General features: G+C 60.3%; 1 protein-coding gene across 9 annotated transcripts in view; it reads left to right on the top strand.

Moving 5' to 3' along the window:
- The first annotated feature begins 795 nt into the window (after positions 1 to 795).
- The window catches only part of RAP1GAP2 (RAP1 GTPase activating protein 2), a 54,964-nt gene continuing 37,624 nt past the window's right edge, over positions 796 to 18,135 (top strand). For 2 of the 9 annotated variants that reach the window (XM_038158348.1, XM_038158346.1), the window contains exons 1-3: positions 796 to 965; positions 5,811 to 5,927; positions 17,538 to 17,573. In XM_038158348.1, the coding sequence (XP_038014276.1) occupies positions 811 to 965; positions 5,811 to 5,927; positions 17,538 to 17,573 (308 nt within the window). In that variant the 5' untranslated portion in view covers positions 796 to 810. Of the gene's footprint in view, positions 966 to 2,921; positions 2,944 to 3,287; positions 3,722 to 4,950; positions 4,994 to 5,810; positions 5,928 to 7,794; positions 7,891 to 12,877; positions 12,977 to 13,902; positions 14,070 to 17,537; positions 17,574 to 18,135 lie in introns of those variants that run through there. The other 7 variants (XM_038158361.1, XM_038158350.1, XM_038158355.1 and 4 more) reach the window with 7 other exon arrangements.

The following is an 18,135-nucleotide window of genomic DNA, read 5'->3' as shown; positions in this document are numbered from 1 at the left end:
GTACAATTTTCATTGATTTTCCACTGGATAAAAGACAAGCCTGCAAGCAGTCAAGGTCAGGCACTCGGGGACAGAGAGCTGCTCTGCAAATGAGGTCATCGCTCCGGGATGCAGCCTGCCGGGCGGGCGGGACAGCAGCAGAGTGCAGCGCATCCTCTGCACCCAGCGCGGCGCAGGGAACGTCGGCTCCCTCCACAGCGATCAGCTGGCATCTTGGGGTCACTCTGGTGCACGCAGGCTGCTCATGATTCCCATCACCAGTTCCAAAATTAACTGGTTTCACTGGCAGCTTTCTTGAGCAGGACATGACACGGCAGTCCTTTTGCTGATGCTTCCAGCCACCGCGATGTCCTGCACTGCAATTATGCTGCATCTCTTCCCCACTCCCTGCTTGCTCCGAGAGACAGGAGTTCCTGCTCAAACAAGTCTGAGGTTACAATACAGTGAGGCAAAAATGGCAGGAATGCCAGCTCAGGAGGAACTGGGGGGTCCCTGCTGCCGCCTCAGACGCGTTACTGAGCTCCAGAGCCTGCTGGGCAGAGGCACTCAGCTCCTTGCTTGTTGTACCCCAGCTTGGAGACATCTCACTGCCCTGTGCCTCAGTGGGAGCGCTGGCAGCCCCTGATCCACGGGGCAGCAGACGTGGGGAGACCCACAGGTGCCCCAGCTCCGGGTTCTGCTGCAGCAGCGTGGCTTTCCCCCTGGTCCGAGGCAGGTGGAGACCGGGGGATGCTGGGCGGGGAATGTGGGGATGTGAGGATGCAGGGATGAAATGTGCGGGATGCCGAGCCGTGGGATGAGAGATGCGGGATGCGGGCACTGCGGATGGGGCTGCGGGCGGCAGCTCTCCCGAGCGGGGCTGGGCTCCGGCGCCGCCGCTGCTGCTGCTCCGTGCCGGCACTGACCTCTAGCGGCACCGGCACCGGCACCGGCAGCGGCAGCGGCGGACAGCGGTACCGGCTGCGGTAAGCACAAGCGGTACCGGCACCAGCGCCGGTACAGGCAGCACCCGTGCGTCTATGTGTGTGCATGTGTGTGTGTGTGTGTGTGTACACGTGTGTAGGTGTGTGTGTTTGTGTGTAGGGGTGTGTGTGTGTGTGTGTGTGTGTGTGTTTGTGTACATGTGTGCCTGTGTGTTTCCGTGTGTTTTCGTGTGTGTGTGTGTGTGTGTGTGTGTTTGTGTACATGTGTGCCTGTGTGTTTCCGTGTGTTTTCGTGTGTGTGTGTGTGTGTGTGTGTGTTTGTGTACATGTGTGCCTGTGTGTTTCCGTGTGTTTCCGTGTGTTTGTGTGTGTGTGTGTGTTTGTGTACATGTGTGCCTGTGTGTTTCCGTGTGTTTCCGTGTGTTTGTGTGTGTGTGTGTGTTTGTGTACATGTGTGCCTGTGTGTTTCCGTGTGTTTGTGTGTGTGTGTGTGTGTGTGTTTGTGTACATGTGTGCATGTGTGTTTCCGTGTGTTTGTGTGTGTGTGTGTGTTTGTGTACATGTGTGCCTGTGTGTTTCCGTGTGTTTCCGTGTGTTTGTGTGTGTGTGTGTGTTTGTGTACATGTGTGCCTGTGTGTTTCCGTGTGTTTGTGTGTGTGTGTGTGTGTTTGTGTACATGTGTGCCTGTGTGTTTCCGTGTGTTTGTGTGTGTGTGTGTGTGTTTGTGTACATGTGTGCCTGTGTGTTTCCGTGTGTTTGTGTGTGTGTGTGTGTGTGTGTGTGTGTGTGTGTGTACATGTGTGCCTGTGTGTTTCCGTGTGTTCGTGCCCGTGTCACTGGCTCGGGGCCGTGCCAGGCTGCGTTCCCGCTGTGGCCGCGCTGGACACCCCGCACCCGGGGCTGGCAGGGCCAGGGCCGTGCTGCCCTGCAGGGGGAAGGTGTGCTGGGCACCACGGCCTCGTTCTGTGCTCAGCGGTGCCCGAGTCTCGCTGTGGCGCGGAGTTCTGCTTGATCCCGTCTTAGCTGAGCTCCCTGTCCCGTGAGGACAGCAGCCATCCCACTCCGTGCCACACTCAGCGGGCAGGGACAGGCCCTGGAGCACCTGGGGCTGCTTTGGCCATTCTCCCTCCTTCCCGGGGCTGCCAGAGGAGCTGAGGGATGGAGCCTCCGCCGGCAGGTCTGGATGTGGCCAAGGGCCTGTGCTGAGTGAGCCCGGGTCCCTCCAGCGGTGACTGATTCCTGGAAGAGACAGCTGGTTCCCAGTGGAGCTGCATCCCATGTGCACTGCAGTTAACCCAAATCCTGTGCCCTTCCAGGGTGGCTACGGAGTGCTTTGAGACCAGAGCTTTCCCCCGCCACCCCCGAGTTAATTATTAGGGGGATTTTTTCATTTAATTTATAAATGAGTTTAACTTTGCCTCAGATATTATTTTTCAATCTAATTGAAATGTAGTGTGTGTGTGCGCCTTCTAATTGCTTTGAAGAACCTAATAAGGAGCTCCTTAAAGTCTAAAGGCTAAAAGCTGGAGGATTTTAATAAATTTAACATTAGCTTAACATTTCCACAGGGATTGGAAAATATCTACTGGTAAGGATATTTGCTTGAGCTAAGCAATGCAATTTGTTCCTCTGTGTTAGTGCATATGTGATATGTGAACAGTCCAATTTTAAATTTTTCTCATTGTTTAAAAACTTTTTTTCAATGAAAGTTGCTTTTATTTTTAAATCTCCCAGGTCTGTAAAAGTTGTTATGGCGAAGCAGGGGTGGCTCAGCTCCGGGCCCAGGCAAGGCACGGCCTCTCCAGCTGGCATGGCTGAGCAAGCTCTGCTCCCCAGCTGAGAGGAGGCATCAATGCCCTCCAGATGTGTTTGCGCCCAACAACAGCAGGACTTCAGAATTGCCAATAACAGGAATTTACTCGAGTAACTAACAGCGTTTGCTTTAAATGAAGCTGTTCGCTTGTGGATGCAGCGCCTGGGTTTGCTGAGCTGTGAAATTAAGTTCTCAAAGATCAGAAAGGTGAGGATTTAGGGCCCAAACACCACTTCTGGGAAACAGCTTTCCGTGTGGTTTAAAGCTCCTTGAAGTAACACCCGAGTGCACATGTGGTTTGCTTCCTGAGCCCCCTGCAGCGCCCAGGGGCTCTGGGAGGGAAGCTCCGGCTCGGGCAGGTTGTGCTTTGAATTTCTGGGAGAATAGTTCTGCCGGTTCTGCCAGCTGGGCTGGGTGGGTGCTCTTGCCGCGAGCAGGGACCGTGGCGGGTCCAGCCCCGGCCAGGCAGCTGTGAGCCACTGGGTGAGTGGGGGGCCTGGGGAGGAGCAGGGCCCCGTCCTGGGGTTTCTTTGCCCCGGGGGCTGCTCCCGAGGCACTTTGGATGCTCAGCGCGGACTTGCTCTGAGTGTGTGAGAGGCTGCCAAGCGCGCATCTCCCTGGAGCCCTGGCCGGGGTCCGGCTGGTCGGTGCGAGACCCCGGGGGCCGCGCCGAGGTACCGGGGGCGTTGTGCCCCTCGGGGCCGCCCCGGCGGGGGCGTTGCATAACGCTTTACATAACCGGGCCGAGCGGTGCGGCCCCCCCGCACCTGCCCGGGGCCAGGCCCCCCCGGTCCCCCGGGCGCCGGAGGGGGCGGGAGCGCAGGAACCGGCGCAGGAACCGGCGCAGCCGCCCCAGCCCCGGGGCCGCTGCCGAGGAGCCGCCGCCGGCTCCGAGCGGGGTCTGCGGGCTCGCCCCGCCCGGCGGGACCCCCGGGATGGCCTCGGGCAAGGCGGCGGGGGAGCGGCGGTGGGAGCTGGTGCGCTGGTGAGTGCGGCGGGCCCGGGGTCCCGAGCTGGAGAGCGGCGGGGCTCAGCCTGCGAGGGCTCTGGGCTCCGGCGTGGGGATGCTCCCAGCCCGGGAGAGGGGGAGAACCCGGGCTGGGGGGCCCCCGGGAGGGTTGAGGGGACACGGGATCTCGCCCTGGGTGCGGGATGCTGCGGGGCGCTCCGAGGGGCGCCGCGTGGTCCCGGCTGGAGCGGGGGGACACACGGGCTGCAGGGAGGGGGCGGGTCCGTGCTGGGAGGGGATCGCCGGCAGAGGCAGGAGAGTCGGATCCCGGAGACTTTTTGCGCTCGGGAAAGGGTCTGCCCGCTGAGGAGGAGCGTGGGAGCGGCAGCGCGCCGGGATGCCGAGGTCTCCTCGAGCCGGGGGAGTCCCCGGGACTCGCGGGAGGCTCCTCCGGCCTCTGGCGTGCGGGGACGGGGCTTGGAACAGGGCACTGTCTGTGCCCGGAGCAGCCGGGACGGGCTGACATTGAGAACAAGCTTTGTCTGTGCTCTTTTATGTTGAATTGTGCAGTTTGTGACGTCCGCAGCTTGTGACTTTTGAGCAGGGCGCTGCGGCGATGCCAGGAGGTGCTGGGGCTCCGTGCGGGCGCTGGCACGGGCCCGGGCTGGGCCCTGGCGGGAGCAGAGCCCGAGCCAGGCCGGCCTCGGGTGGGAGCTGTGGGTGGGAGCCCCTCAAGCCAGGGCAAGAGTGGGAATCACTGAAGCTTTTTCTTTTCCTCTCTCCCTCCCTTTCCCTCCCCTCCTCGCAGCCAAGGACACTTTTTCCCCTCACACACTTGAGCAAACTGTTACAGCAGCTGCGTGGCACGGCTGTTCTGCGTCCCCGCTGCCTCACCCCCACTTCCCAAGGGACACCCTGCCTCCCCTGCCTCTGCTCTGAGCACGGTTATCCTACCCCAGAGCTCCCAGAGCAGGGAGCATTGGCAGAGCACCCTGCTTGGTTGCTTTTAACTAGGAAATTGGCAGGTCGCTCTGTGCTGGGGATGCTCAGGGAGCCTTTCGGGTTTCCTTTGCTGCAGCGTGAAGTCACAGTTCCTGCACTGTCACTGCCCCAGCTCCACAGGACCGGCTGGGCTGGGGGGCTCAGGCAGGTCACAGAGCCCAGCAGCAGCACGTGGGGAGCTCACGGCACAGTGGAGCCTCCCCTCAGCCCCGTGCAGACAGTGTGGGCACATCCCTGTGGCTGATGTTGGGAATGAGCATCCCTATGCAGAGGAAGGGATAGGAGCCCTCTCCAGCTCTGGCTGAGGTCCGTGGCTGCTGCAGCTGTGTGTGCGTGTCTCTGCAATCAGTACTACAGGGGCTTTAACTTATTAATTACTTGCTGATGAAATTTCACGTTCAGAGGAGTGTGTATGAAGTGCAGCTGGCTGCTGGGATGGAAGCAGGCAGCAGGATCTTGTTCCAAAACATGGAAACAACTGCAGTTATCAGAATTTTGCTCACTTAACAGGGAACCCATACTCTTCTAATCAAATTAATAACCACCAATTTGCTTGACTATTGCTGGATAAGCCTCAACATCTGGGCTGGCATTTGAGTGATGCTGGAAAGGCCTTGGAGCCAGTGACAGCCTGGGGACAGGGCTGGCCTGGGGGGTGGGTGTGTGCTGGGGGCAGGCTGTACCCCAAGACGAGGGTGCTGAGCAGAGGGTGCTGTACCTGGGGGCTTTACAGGGCAACGTCCTGTGCTGCTTTGGGAATGTTTGTGCTTTGCTTTCCTGCACAAGGCGGTCACGGGGGCCTGTGGGTCTGGTCTGAGGGCCCTGAGTGGGCTGGGGGCTCTGTCCCCCGGGGCTGTAGGGGGGTGCTGCTGGCAGCAGCCCCACAGACACCCCAGGAGGGTGCAGGACCCCTCCCTGGGGGTCAGTCTCAAGGGATGCCCTGTCCCAGACGCGGCTGGGGGGCAGTGAGGGGTGGGGTGGCACAGGGCTGCAGGCGGATGGGCTGTGCAGGGATTTTCTGCTGCCCCTGAGGAGCGCGGAGGTGCCGAGCCAGCCTGCGTGCTGCTCCCTGCCTCCATCCAGCGCTGATGAATATTTCAGTCTCCCCGGGTGTTATTTTTAGGTACGTGCGGGAAGGCCGCTTCCGCATCGAGGAGAGGACGCTGACGGCTTTCCAGTGGCTCCACTCGCCCCAGCAGCACCGCATCGTCAGCCGGGCCGACCTGGGCTCCCCCAGCAGGTGAGGGGGACGTGGGGAGCACTGCCACACGCCCTGCTGCTTGCTCTTGCACAAGCCCTTGTGGTTTTGACACGGGCCTTCCGAGCCCCAGCCTGTCTGGGAGCCCCGTGGGACACCAGCATCTTGGGCTTTGCTTGGAAATGCAGTCCCAGGCGCTGCGGTTGCAGCAGGAGCTGCCGGCACCACGCTAGAGCTGTTTGGTTTAAAGAAGTGGAAAGGACAAATTATCACCTGCCTGCCCAAACTTTTCTTGTGATCGCCCCCATGGTTTTGGTTGAGGATCTGCTTTATGTGGGCAGCACTTGAGGTTTACTTCAAAACAGATGGGAGCCAGGGGCTGTGTTTCCCCCAGCCACCAGTGGTCGTTGGGAAATATCTGTTCTGATCCCCTGAATTAGGTTGGTGCTTAAACTCTCCCCTTGGGAGCCACATCCCAGGCCTGTGCCATGGCTCTCCCTGCTGATGCATATGCATTGCTGTCAGTTCCCATCCCGTGTTTGATGACAAAACACCATTAGCATAAAAGCACAGGCACACAGAGCAACATCTGCTCTCTGGCCCTCAAAGAGCTCTGGAACATGCTGAGTCCCTGAGTGGCTGTGGCACTAAAAGCTCTTCCCTCTCTGTTTCAGCAGCAGTTTTGCTCCAAGAGCCCTTAAAGCCCTGCAGTATTGATCTGCCTGGAATTGCAAGGATGAGAACAACAGTGGGAGGGTGGCTGCAGAGGAAGGAGGTGCCTAAAAGACTTGGATTTCCCGGGACAGGAGGGGCTGTGGGTACTCCTCAGGCAGGGCAAGCAGGGTGGGGGTGGAAGGAGGTGACATTCACACCTGGGAGAGACTTCCAGGGGCTTGAGGGAGGTGCCAGCTGTTCCCGGCAGGAGCCACGGCATGCACGCTTACTGCTGCCATCTGCTTCCCGCGATGGGAATTCCTCTGCCCGCCGCTGGAGAGGCTTTCCAGAAACTGGAATGACTGTGCTGTTTATTGATTTTAACTAATTTTTGCAAATTGCTTTCAGAGGTTGTGTTAGCCTCGCGCCTGATGTGCATGTTTCATTTGGCACGTGCAACTGAAACGCGTGTAACATCATTTATAATTTATGTTAAGTGCTGTTGGGGTTAATTTCACTAGATTCATTTGATTTCCCGAGGGGGTTAATTTCCCTGGATTCGTTTGACTTCCCAGAGGAAAAGTTACCTGCAAGTTTCCCCTAGGAAGCTACCTGGAGCCGTCTGGAGCGTCTGTAGGACACCAGCGACCAGTCATGAGCCGTGTCTGTATCTGAGTCATTGGAGTGAAATGTTTGTGTCCCAAGGCAGCCCAAGTGTGAACTCCGGCCGGGGCACAGGGCCAGTGCGGGCGCCGCTGGGGCACAGGGACAGTGCGGGCACCGCTGGGGCACAGGGACAGTGCGGGCACTTCTCGGGCTCTGCCTGGGGCACAGGGACAGTGCGGGCACTGCTCGGGCACCGCTGGGGCACAGGGACCCTGCGGGCACTGCTCAGGCTCTGCCTGGGGCACAGGGATGCTGCGGGCCGGGCGCCGCTGGGGCACAGGGACCCTGCGGGCGCCGCTTGGGCGCAGGGATGCTGCGGGCCGGGCCGCCTGCTGCGGCTGCTGCTCGGTGGGAAGGGAAGGGAAGGGAGACAGCCACGGCAGGGCCGTGTTGCCGCCTGCGGGCCGGGCAGGGCGGCGGGACTCGGCTCTGCCCCCGCAGCCTGTGGGATCCCGGGGCCGCGGCGGCGGGCAGGGAACGCGCACCGCCCCGCTCTGCCCCGCTCTGCCCCGCACCGCCCCGCTCTGCTCCGCACCGCCCCGCACCGCCCCGCAGCGCTCTGCCCCGCCCCGCACCGCCCCGCACCGCCCCGCGGGGGCCGGCTCCGCCACCGCGGCGGGATCCGCAGGCGGGCAGCGGCGGGCGCGGCGCGGGGCGGCGGGCGCGGCTCCATCCTCGGCGGTAGGTACGCGCTCCCGGCGGGGCAGCCCCGCGTTCGGGGCCGCGGTGCCAGGGCAGGGGCTTGGGGCCGGGAGCCGGGGGCTGGACGCTCCAGGGGACGGTGGACCGGGACCCATGTGCGGGAGGACGGTGAAGTGGCTGCCAGCACCGCTCTTGAAACATTGACCATTCGAGGAGGCGATTTCCAGCAGTCCGTGTGGGGCTCTGCCTGCTGTCCCCGGGGGTCGGGGTGGTGGGGTCCGGTGGCGTGCGAGGGGCTTTGTCCTGCCTCCCCCGGGCACCTCCTGGCTGGGAGCCCCAGGTGTTTGCACAGAAAGGGGACGTCTGAGCCTTCCTGCGTGCCCCACGCCAGTCTGCTGCGGCGATCCTCCCCACCGCTGCCCCCGAGCGAGGCTGCAGCCCATCCCTGACAGGAAAGCAGTGCAATGTCTGCTCACCAGGCCGAGCGTCTCCCTTCATCCTGCTCATTCCCACAGGCAGAGCAGCGATGTGCCTGGCGTGGAGCTGCACAGAGCCTGTGAGGGCTGGGTGAGATGTTGTTTGCATCCCTGGCAAATGCAGGCTGTGAGATGGATCCTGCCAGGTTGGGCTCCCTTCTGCACGCTCTAGGCTCTGCTGTTTCATTTAAGACTGCTTGTTGTCTTAGCAGCAGAAGGGACAAAATATCTGTCCACAAGGCACGATTTATTGAAGGCTGGAATCGTGCCAAAGAGTTTAAATTCAGATCCAACTTGCGCTGTGATTGCAGGCAGCTGGCTCGCGCTTGCACACGCCAGGTTTCACAGATACTGCATTCTCCCTCTGCTGCCGGTTCCTCCCACTAGAGACGATAACCACAGCAGCAAAACGCCTTTTTCCTTGCTTGTTTGTTTTATCATCCTTCCTTCCCTTCATCCCTAGGCATATCTGCGTGGCAGCAGGGTCCTGGGGCTGCTCAGAGAGGCCCTCTGCTGCTGCTGCTGCCTGTCGTGTACCTGGTCAGGCACTCTGGTGGTTGGTGGCTGCTGCTGCTGTGGAAACAGGAACAGGACTTCAGCAGCAACAGGAGGAGAGACATTTTTTCCAGGAGCTAAAAACAGCTCATTCTCCACAGACAGTTTTGCAGTTTTGTGGGGGTAGATGAATCCTTGCTTGGAGTTAACATCTGCCTCCAAGCTGGATGCCAGAAGGACTGTTCCTTGACTGTGATTTGGCTTCAGCTGGGCTCTTGAAAAGCCAACCCAAAATGGTTGAAAAATACAGGTGATGTTGGCAAGAAGTAGCAGGATTTGGAAAAGCTCAAGTCCAAGCCCCATGTGGCTCGTTTGCAATGTCCAGGGTGCCTGAGCTGAGGTCTGCCCTTGTGCCAGTGCAGCTCAGCCTCGGGCAGGCACCGATGCCCCGTGAGCTGCTGAGGCCGGGGTGCAGGGCAGGGGTGTCTGAGAGGAGCAGCCCTTGCAGGGGAAGGTGCCAGGCACATGCTGGGCCAGCGAGCCCAGGGCCCCACTGCTGCGGGCATCCCGGGAGCACAGAACGGTTTGGGCTGAGGGGACTGTAAAGGTCACCCAGCTCCATCCCCCTCCTATGGACAGGGACACTAGACTTTACCATCTTGTGTAACATCTTAAATGTTCTGAGTCTTGATGAGAGGCTTGGGGTATTTTTGATTCCTTTATTTCCATTATTAGGAAACTGTTCCAGAGATTGATTGTATTGAAAATAAGAAACCTCCTAATTTCCAGCCAAAGCATGTTCAGGTCTGTCTCATTCCCATGCTTTCATCCCGCCCCCACGTTTTCCCAGCCCTGGTTTTCAGTTTAAGCTGTTCTTTTTCTGTCTCTCCACAATTCCTTCACTGGCTGCAGCCACCCCCCTGCTCCGTGTTTGTTGTGTGAATTGGGCCAAACACTCTCCAGTTCCTGGCGCAGCTGCCGGTGCCAGCCTGCTGCCGGGAGCAGGTTTTTGTGGAGGTTTGCCCCAGCGCAGCCCCTGCTCTGCCTGCGCCCGTGCAGGAGCGGGGAGATGTGCCTGGCTGTGCAGGTAGCCATGGAGACAGCGCCCAGGGCCCTGCTGCTGGCGGCAGCTGCTCGTCTGGCTGCAGCAGGGGTGCCCCAGGCAGAGGGGAGCGCGGGGGGCAGCGGCGCCCGCCCTGTCTCCGGAGCATCCTGTGCCCGTGCGGGCGCTGTGTGGATGCACAGGGCAGCCTTCCTGCTGGGGGCTGGGGAGGCAGGCTGCATGAGGACGCGAGCCTCTGCTGCTTCCCTGGAGCAGCCTCCCTCAGGCTGCTCTGGCATGGGAAGGGGGTGGTTGGGAGAGCTGGAGAAAACAGGCACAGAAAATCTGTGTGCTTGAACAGGCTTTTCCTAGAGAGAGCCTTTTCATGCCTTTTCATGAGAGAGGAATTTCATGCCCTTGCTAGCAAGGCAGGACTCTAAAATGGGTGGCCTTGAGAAAACAAACAAGACTGTACATTACATTCAGTGGGCTGAGAAGAATTCAGTGAGCCTGGGAGCCTGTGTGATGAGTTCCTGCATACAGGGCTGTGATGAGACATGATCTGTGTCCCTCTGGGGCAAAGAGCTGGTTCATGTGATGGTGGGGGAGGCCAGTGGGGCTTTGGGGGTCACAGGCACCCGGCCAGCACGGGGGCCAGGTTGTCAGCCAGCACCTTTTGGGTTCCTGGGTTTCTCTCCTCTGTGCTGGGTGCTTCCTGGGCTGCTGGGAAAGCTGGTGCTGCCATACCTGGTGTAAGTATCCGTCCGTGCCTGAGAAGTGATGCTTTGCAGGTGGCATGGTGGCTGCCTCCAGGATCTGTTTTCCAGCCATTTCCACATTAGTGAGCAGGAGCGGTCAGATCCCTTTGGACACAGGGATGAGTCCAAGAGCCATCAGTGGTTTCTCAAGCACGGTTTGCAGCCCGAGCTGTGCATGGCCTTGGGCTCAGGAAGGGCTCTGGCTTTCCTGTCCTCAGTCTGTCCTCTTGGGTGACACCAGCCTCCCCTCCCCAGCGTGGTGGCCGAAGGAGCCTCTCAGTCCTTCTGGTCTGGAGCTGTTGAACAGTGACGAGCCACCCCCGAGAGCAAGCTGGGGTTTGTGAGAAGCTGCATTTAAGACATCGAGTTTCTCTTTTCTCTTCAGCAGTACCATAAAGGGGAGAAAATAGTGTTTAAATATTCCATGAACTGAGTCAGAGGTAATTTGGACACTGTTTTCCTTTGCTCTGTAGGTCAAGCTGATAATGTGCACGGCATGTTCTTCCTGTCAGGACAAAATCTAATATTTCTGGGTGCCCACAACCTTCTTTAGACTCATTATAGGAAGCTGAATGCCCTCAGAGTGCTGCAGGCAATATTAAAGCACTAAAGATGCAATCCCAGTAAGAAAGGGAAGAATTATGCTGCCCTTGCTGGGCACAATCCTGCTCTGAGGTGTCACCAGCAGTGTGGCAGTGTTCCCAGTGGGCAGGGGCTGCTCACCAGGTTGGGGTGGAGCAATGGGATCCTGGTTCTGGCAGAGGCCCCTGGGAGATGTTAATTTAGACTGGTGCAGATGGTACTGAGGAGTCGTTCTCCCCCAGGTTTTTGTTCCCTAATTTTGGCTGCTCGGTTATGATTTGCCTGTGCCTGCTCTGAAAGTAGGAAGGTTTTCTCCTTGTTGTTTTTGAGCCTGTGTGAAATACTTCGGGGGGAAGAGGGGAAGTGAGAAAATGTCATTGCAGAGACTATTTCTGGAGGCACGCCCCTGCGGGTGAGATGGTGCTGGGCAGGCAGTGCTGTGGTACCCGGGCGCGGGGGAGGCTGGTGGCCTTGGGGGAGCTGAGGCTGGTCCCTGGTGTATTTTTAACCTTTGCCTGGTTCAAATGCAGCTTGAGCCTGGATCTGTGGTAGCTGGTGTGGCCCTGGGGGGGCTGCCAGTTGTGCGGGGATGGGGAGCAGGAAGAGCTCCACGTCCACCACTGCCAGCCATGGGTATCCCCAGGTGCTGGAGCGGGGCGAGGTGGGCTTTGCAGGGGCTGCCCCACACCCTCCTGGAGAGCAGGAACGGAGATGCTTCCCTGTGGCCGCGCCAGGGTCCTGCCCTGGTGTGCTCTGAAACCCTGGGGCAGGCACGGGGGTTACCTGTGCTTTAGCGTGACGTGAGGAGGAGCTGCAGCAGTGATTGTCACCTGCTGACTGAGGTGAGCTCCCGGCAAGGGGAGCCAGGTCCTGCCCTGCTCTGCGTGTCCCTGTCACCCTTCCTGCGTCACCTCCGGCAGCCGCGAGCTCCCGCGGGGCCGAAGCAGCAGAACAAGAGGCAGGAGATGGAACTGCCAGGGCAAAGGTGCTGCAGGGGGAAAAGGGGAAAGGTCTAAAGCTGGCCGTGTCTCTGGGGCTGTCCAAGCTGTTCCTGGCGTGGTCCCAGCCAAGGTCAGTGCTTCCCACAGCCGCTGTCCCTCCGTGTCCCACGCCTCTGCACGCAGGGCCGTGCTGGAGCCACACTGGGTCTCGTTCCAGTGTGTGGCACAGCCTGGCTACACCCAAAGCTTTTGTTTTCAGACATTTTAATTGTGAGCAGCTCGGTAGAGCTGGGCAGAAATCCACTGGGAGCAGTGTAAGGAAGACATGACCTGGGGGAAGATGAAGCAGGAGGATAACGTCACGCTGCTGGTGGTGCAGAGCTTTGACACAGATCATGCAGGCCAGGAACGAACGTGTTCCAAGCAAATGACTGCTCCAGATATTTTGTAGCACCTGAATTATGGCTTCAAAGCCTGCAGCATTTTTTTTAATAATGTCCTTAAGAGCTCTAAAATTAAAAGAATTTCCATCGTTTCATCCCTTTAAGGCTGTGGGCAGAAAGTAGGAGTTGAAATAGCTGGATTTCAGTCCAAGTTTTTTCCCTGGAGCTGAGTGATTTCTCTCTCCAGCTCCCTATACCCTCTCTCCCCCCACCCCTTTTTTCACACATCAGACAGAATCCAAGTGCCTCTCAATTTAAAGCTTTTGGGTGCTCGTATGAGAACGCTGGGCTAGAGCTGCCTCTGACCCAGGAGCCAGCACTGCATGGAGTGCCAGGGCAGGGGGATGCTGTGAGTCCACTCCAGGCGCTGGCTTGGATCACTGGGCTAGGAGGTGAGTGATCTGGTTGGACCGTGGCAGTCAGAGGCTCCTTCTGGCCTTTGAGCTGCAGTGCTGGGGATCCCCTGGTGTAGCTCTGAGTGGGTGCAGGTGGGTGCTGGTGGTTGGTTTGGGGAGGTGAAAGGTGTGAGGACACCTGGGCACCACATTCAGCCTTTGGGCACCGTGCCCACCCCTGCAACTGGGCTCCCCTCCCCACGGCTCTGCTGTGCCCTACAATGCCCAAAGCGTGGTGCAGGGAGCACCATCTGTTTTCTGGGGATTTGTGATGGATGGGAGCTCATACCCAGCTAGATGTCAGCATTTCCATTTCCGTGGGATTTCTGAAGCCTGGCTGTTAAAGGACAGGGGTGTTTGGGTGGTGGTCAGGCCGCAGATGCCACTTCAGCCTTACAGAGCTGCCAGGGAACCAGAGGATGGAAAACCTGTGCCACAGGCAGCTGCATGGGGACTAGTGGGAGGTGCCTTGCTGGGCTCTGGGATGGTGGGATCTGTTTGCCATGTGAGATGAAGTGATGGGGTTTTGCTTGCTGAGGTTTGATGCCTGTGGTGGGATGTCCCCTGAGGGGCACCGGAGGGGTGGGTGGAGGTTCCCCCTCCAGGGAGCCAGCCGGTGCTGTGACTGCAGCGCTGCCATTTCGGGGACAGAGAGGAAGAGGCAGACCAGCTCGCTGCCACCAGTGACCTCTGGATCGGGCCGTAGTGGCTGGGGCAGCCGCGGGGCGCGATGTTTGTGGGTGACACGGTGTCCGTGGCTCAGCCCCGCTGCCGGGCGGCGCTGCCGGTGGTCCTGCCATTAGGAGAAATACGATATTTGCAGCGTGAGGTTGCGAAAAGCCTGTGGCCACGAGAAGAAAAGGAAATGACTTTTTTTTTGTGGTGCTTGTGTGCGTGCGTGTGCATGCGCTGCTGCGCCGGGGCGGCTGGCCGCGGCGTGCTGGGGTCCCCCCGCCCCGCGCAGCGCGGTCCCCGCACGGCTGCCGCTGTCCCGTCCCCGCTGTCCCGTCCCCGCTGTCCCCGCGGGGCAGCACCGAGCCACCAGCATGTTCCAGAGGAAGCGCAGCGTCTCCTTCGGCGGCTACGGCTGGTGGGTGCCTTCCCCTTCCTCGCTCCCTCCCTCGCCGCGCTGGGAGCCGTGCGAGCCGCTTCCCTCCCTCCCGAGCAGCGGGAATCACGGGCAGAGCCCTTCCCCGGCCCGGGCCCGCCCGGGTGTGCGGCCGTGGGGAAGGACCTTCCCGCCCCGTGCCCGCAGCAAGCCTGGCCCAGCCCCAGCCCCTGAGCGGCGCCCCGGGCGCTCCGCGGGCGATGGGCGCGCACCGGGGCTGGCGGGGGCTCCTGCGGCGCGTCCCCTGCGGGGGTGTCTGCCCCCGCGCCTTCCTCTCGCTGCTCTCCCCGCTGCCCGCTCCTCCCGCACTCAGACAGCGATGCTTGCAGCCACCGTGGGGTGTGCAGCAAGCTCCCTCCTGGTCCAGGGCAGGTTCCTGGCACCTCCAGGAGTCATCCCTTCCTGGTCTGTCCTCAGCAGAGCTGCTGCCTGCGCCCCGAGCTCAGCGGGACCGTTGCTCCTGTCTCTTCCCTCTGAGAGGGGTTCATCTGTAGGGAAACAGCTGAAGGAAACGACGCGGTTCTCCCTCTGCCCTCGCTGCAGGTCTCCTCTGCGAGGTGTTTTATGCCTGTTCCCATGTGTAGTGGTTGTGTTCGGGGCAAAAGGCTGCTCTGCACCCTCCCCGTTCCGCAGGGGCTGGACTGGACAGCGAGAGCCGCGGGCTTTGAGGGGAGCGTGGTGCCGTGCACTCGGAGCTGCCCGAGACCGGCTGGGGGAAATGCTGAGTGGCTGCGAGGGCAGCGGGAGGGCAGCGGGAGCGCCAAGGCTGTCGGCAGGGTCCCCTGGGATGGAGCGCACGCCTCGCTGCAGCCAAGAGCTGCCTTGGCCGCGCTGGGTTTTCTTCACTTACACAGGGGAAGGGAGCACTTGGATAGACTTCTGTGCAAATAAGTTTTGTGATCTGTGGGCTCAGTTTGCGGTGGCCAAGTCGCAGCTCTTGGACAGCGCTGCCCCACGCGGCTCTGGGGCCCTGGCTGCCCGGGGGCATCCCAGGAGCTCCGCGGCGGAGCAGAGCCGTGACCCTCCTTGGCGGGGCACCCAGGGCCAGCTGCGCTCTGCTCTGGATTCTTTTTCTTGCTGTGCTTTGGCAGTTGCAGGGGAAAGAAAATCACGAGCCAGAGAGTCACTGAGGAAAACGGGCTCTGCCAGCTGGAGGGGGGCTGAGGGAGCTCTCGGGGGGCTGCACTGGCTCTCGGGGGGCTGCACTGGCTCTCGGGGGGCTGCACTGGCTCTGGGGGGCTGAGGGAGCTCTCGGGGGGCTGCACTGGCTCTCGGGGGGCTGTACTGGCTCTCGGGGGGCTGCACTGGCTCTCGGGGGGCTGCACTGGCTCTCGGGGGCTGAGGGAGCTCTTGAGGGGCTGCACTGGCTCTTGGGGGGCTGCACTGGCTCTCGGGGGGCTGAGGGAGCTCTCGGGGGGCTGCACTGGCTCTCGGGGGCTGTGCCACCGTTGCGGTGGGGGCTGGGGGAACAGGGCTTTCCTTTAGGCACCACGGCAGTGTGTGCAGGGTGGGAGCGGCGGGGGAGCCCCATCCTCCAGGAGCTGTGGGTGGGCGCTGCTCCCCAGGGGTGGGTGGCTGCTCCCCGGGTCCCGCGGGGCAAGCCCTGGGCGCTGCCCGGGAGCCCATCCCCGGGCGTGCGCTGGAGAGCCGGGACACAGCCCCGTACCTGCACCGGCCGCTTCTCACGGTGCCGGCCGACCCGCCCTTCCTGTGCGGTGCCTGGGCACACCCAGCGCCTCCTGCTGCGGCTGCACTCGCTATTTCCAGCCTCTGCTGAGCTGGAAATTGCCCTTTTTAAAACTGCCCGCCAGCCGCATCTGCTGCCAGCGAGGTCCCGGAGCAGTGCGCTGGTCCTGGGGACAGGAGCGGTGTCCCAGCGTGGCTGCGGGGATGCACACGGTGGGCGAAGCCGCCCTGAGCTGCCCCGGAGCTGCGCTGCCCGCGGAGCCCCCGGGCCGTGGGGCGCGGGCAGTTTCATTTTGCCGCCTCTGGAGCAGGGCAGGGCAGGGCAGACAAACGGCTCTCACAGCCGCCCTGCAACTGCGGTTTCCCAAACATGGGAGTTATTTCCTGTGTGGGGTTTGGGTTTTTTTTTTCGGTTGTTGTTGTTTCTTTTTCTCCCCTTCTCACTCTAAGAGGCCAAATAACAACAACTGTTTTTTCTTCCCGTGGCTCCGGATGGAGCCACTGGGGCAGCCCTCACTCGGGGACAGTCCCATGGGAGCTGTCCCAGCCACCCGCTGTCCCTGGGCTGCTGTGCCTCTGCCATTGTCTGGAAACAGCTCTGCTCCCCAGCATGCTCCGTTGTTCAACGTGATTTAATGATCAACAAGGTCTGGGCAGGACTGTGAGGTATTCAGTCACAATAGCAGGTGCCCTAGATCTATTTTTAGGAGCAGCAGCACGCTGGCTCTCCAGAGCAGAGCATGGAAGCTGATGCTTGGGGAAATGCCTGGAATGAGCTCCCGTGGCCATGGGGTTTTGGGAGGGTGAGGTTTCTGCCAGTGAGGGACCCTGGGAAGGGCAGTGGCTCCTGTGCCCGAGTGCCTGCCGGGCTCAGCCTGGGCACAGAGTGCCAAGCACCCGGCCCCCTGTGCCACCCGTGGGTGCAGCCCCCTCCCGACAGCACAGCCCAGCCTGGGGGGGACAGGGTAGAGCTGCAAGTGGGGGGAAGCTGTATTTCTGTGGCCACGCTGTGTTCTCTGCGATCACAGTACAAAACAAGAGGGTGTTGGGGGTGTTACTTTGCTGTTTGGTCTTTTTTTGAGACGTGGAATTGATTCAATGCGGCAGATAACAGAGCATTTTCAGTGACTGCCAAAAGACGTTATTTTGCATTTTGAGACATTACTATAATTTGCATTAATTAATATTAATATGACTGTAACCACAATGATTCTGAGGAGATGAGCACTCATTACCAGTGCCAGGGAAATGAGTGAAGGGGCTCCTGCTCCCACATGAGCCAGCTAGGGCTGGGAGCGATGGGGCTGCTCTGTGTTTTGTCTGCCTGGGGCTGGGTTGCAATACGTGGGGTTTGGGGGATCTTCCCAGCCCGTCAGGGCTGCCACAGGCCCACGATCTGTAAAATGTGGTTTGTGGCAGCTGTGCTTTGCAGAGAGCTGGGGCACAGGCGATGCCCTCCTCTGCTTCCCAGCTCACCTCTGGCATTCCAGCCTGGGAGGCAGCAGTTCTGCACCAGGAAAGAACTGGGGGGATCTTTTCTCGCTTTCTGCCAGGCTTCATTTTGGGTTAAATCTTGGTTTATCTTTTGGCTGATTTTGTTTTCCAATGAAATCTTTCTGTGGCGAGCGTCGTGTCAGCCGGAGCTGGCACCTCCAAAGGATGTGCTGAGGTCGTGTTTGGCAGCAGCCCCCCGTACCCAGCCCCCTCCCAGCTACATCTGGAGCCCCGTGCCTGCAGTAACACCCTCCTCTGCTCTCTCCTCAGGATCGACAAGACAATGCTGGCCAGCCTGAAGATCAAGTGAGTACCTGGCTCTTCCCTGTGATTTCCCGCGGGCTGCGTGGGGCTGGGAGCTGGCTCCGTGTGTGGAGGATGCTTTCCTGGGAGCTGGGCTCCAGCTGGTGCAGTGGAGTCCAGCCATGTCCGCCCACTCCGGGACACGCGCTCGTGCGTGTCCCGCAGTCTGTTCTCCTGGGAGCCTGGAGTGAATCAGGCACTGGGAGACTGCAGCCAGCACGGTGACACGCTCGCTGTGAGATCAGTGGGCTGAGGTGTGCACGGGGCAGCCCACGGGGCACCAGCTCTGCCTCGGGGGTCATGGGGGTGGGAATCAGCAGGTCAGGCTGGCACGGAGCTTCTGGGTGGAAATCCAGTGAAGTCTGGAGGTTTTGTATTTTGTTTTTCAGTCTGGAGAGGTGGTGTCAGTGGAACAGTGAGTGCTGGTGACCCAGCTCCTCTCCTGTGCTGCTGAGGGGCTCTGGGCACTGCTGGGGAGGGGGTGGAGATGCTACTGGGGTCCAGGAGGGTCTGTGGGCTGGCAGTGTTGCTTGGTGGGTCCATCTTGGATTTGGCACTTGCTGGA

The sequence above is a fragment of the Motacilla alba genome, chromosome 19, assembly GCF_015832195.1.
Source record: "Motacilla alba alba isolate MOTALB_02 chromosome 19, Motacilla_alba_V1.0_pri, whole genome shotgun sequence".
Lineage (NCBI taxonomy): Eukaryota > Metazoa > Chordata > Aves > Passeriformes > Motacillidae > Motacilla > Motacilla alba.
Note: the sequence above shows the minus strand (reverse complement) of the source record. Positions and strands in the feature narration are given on the sequence as shown.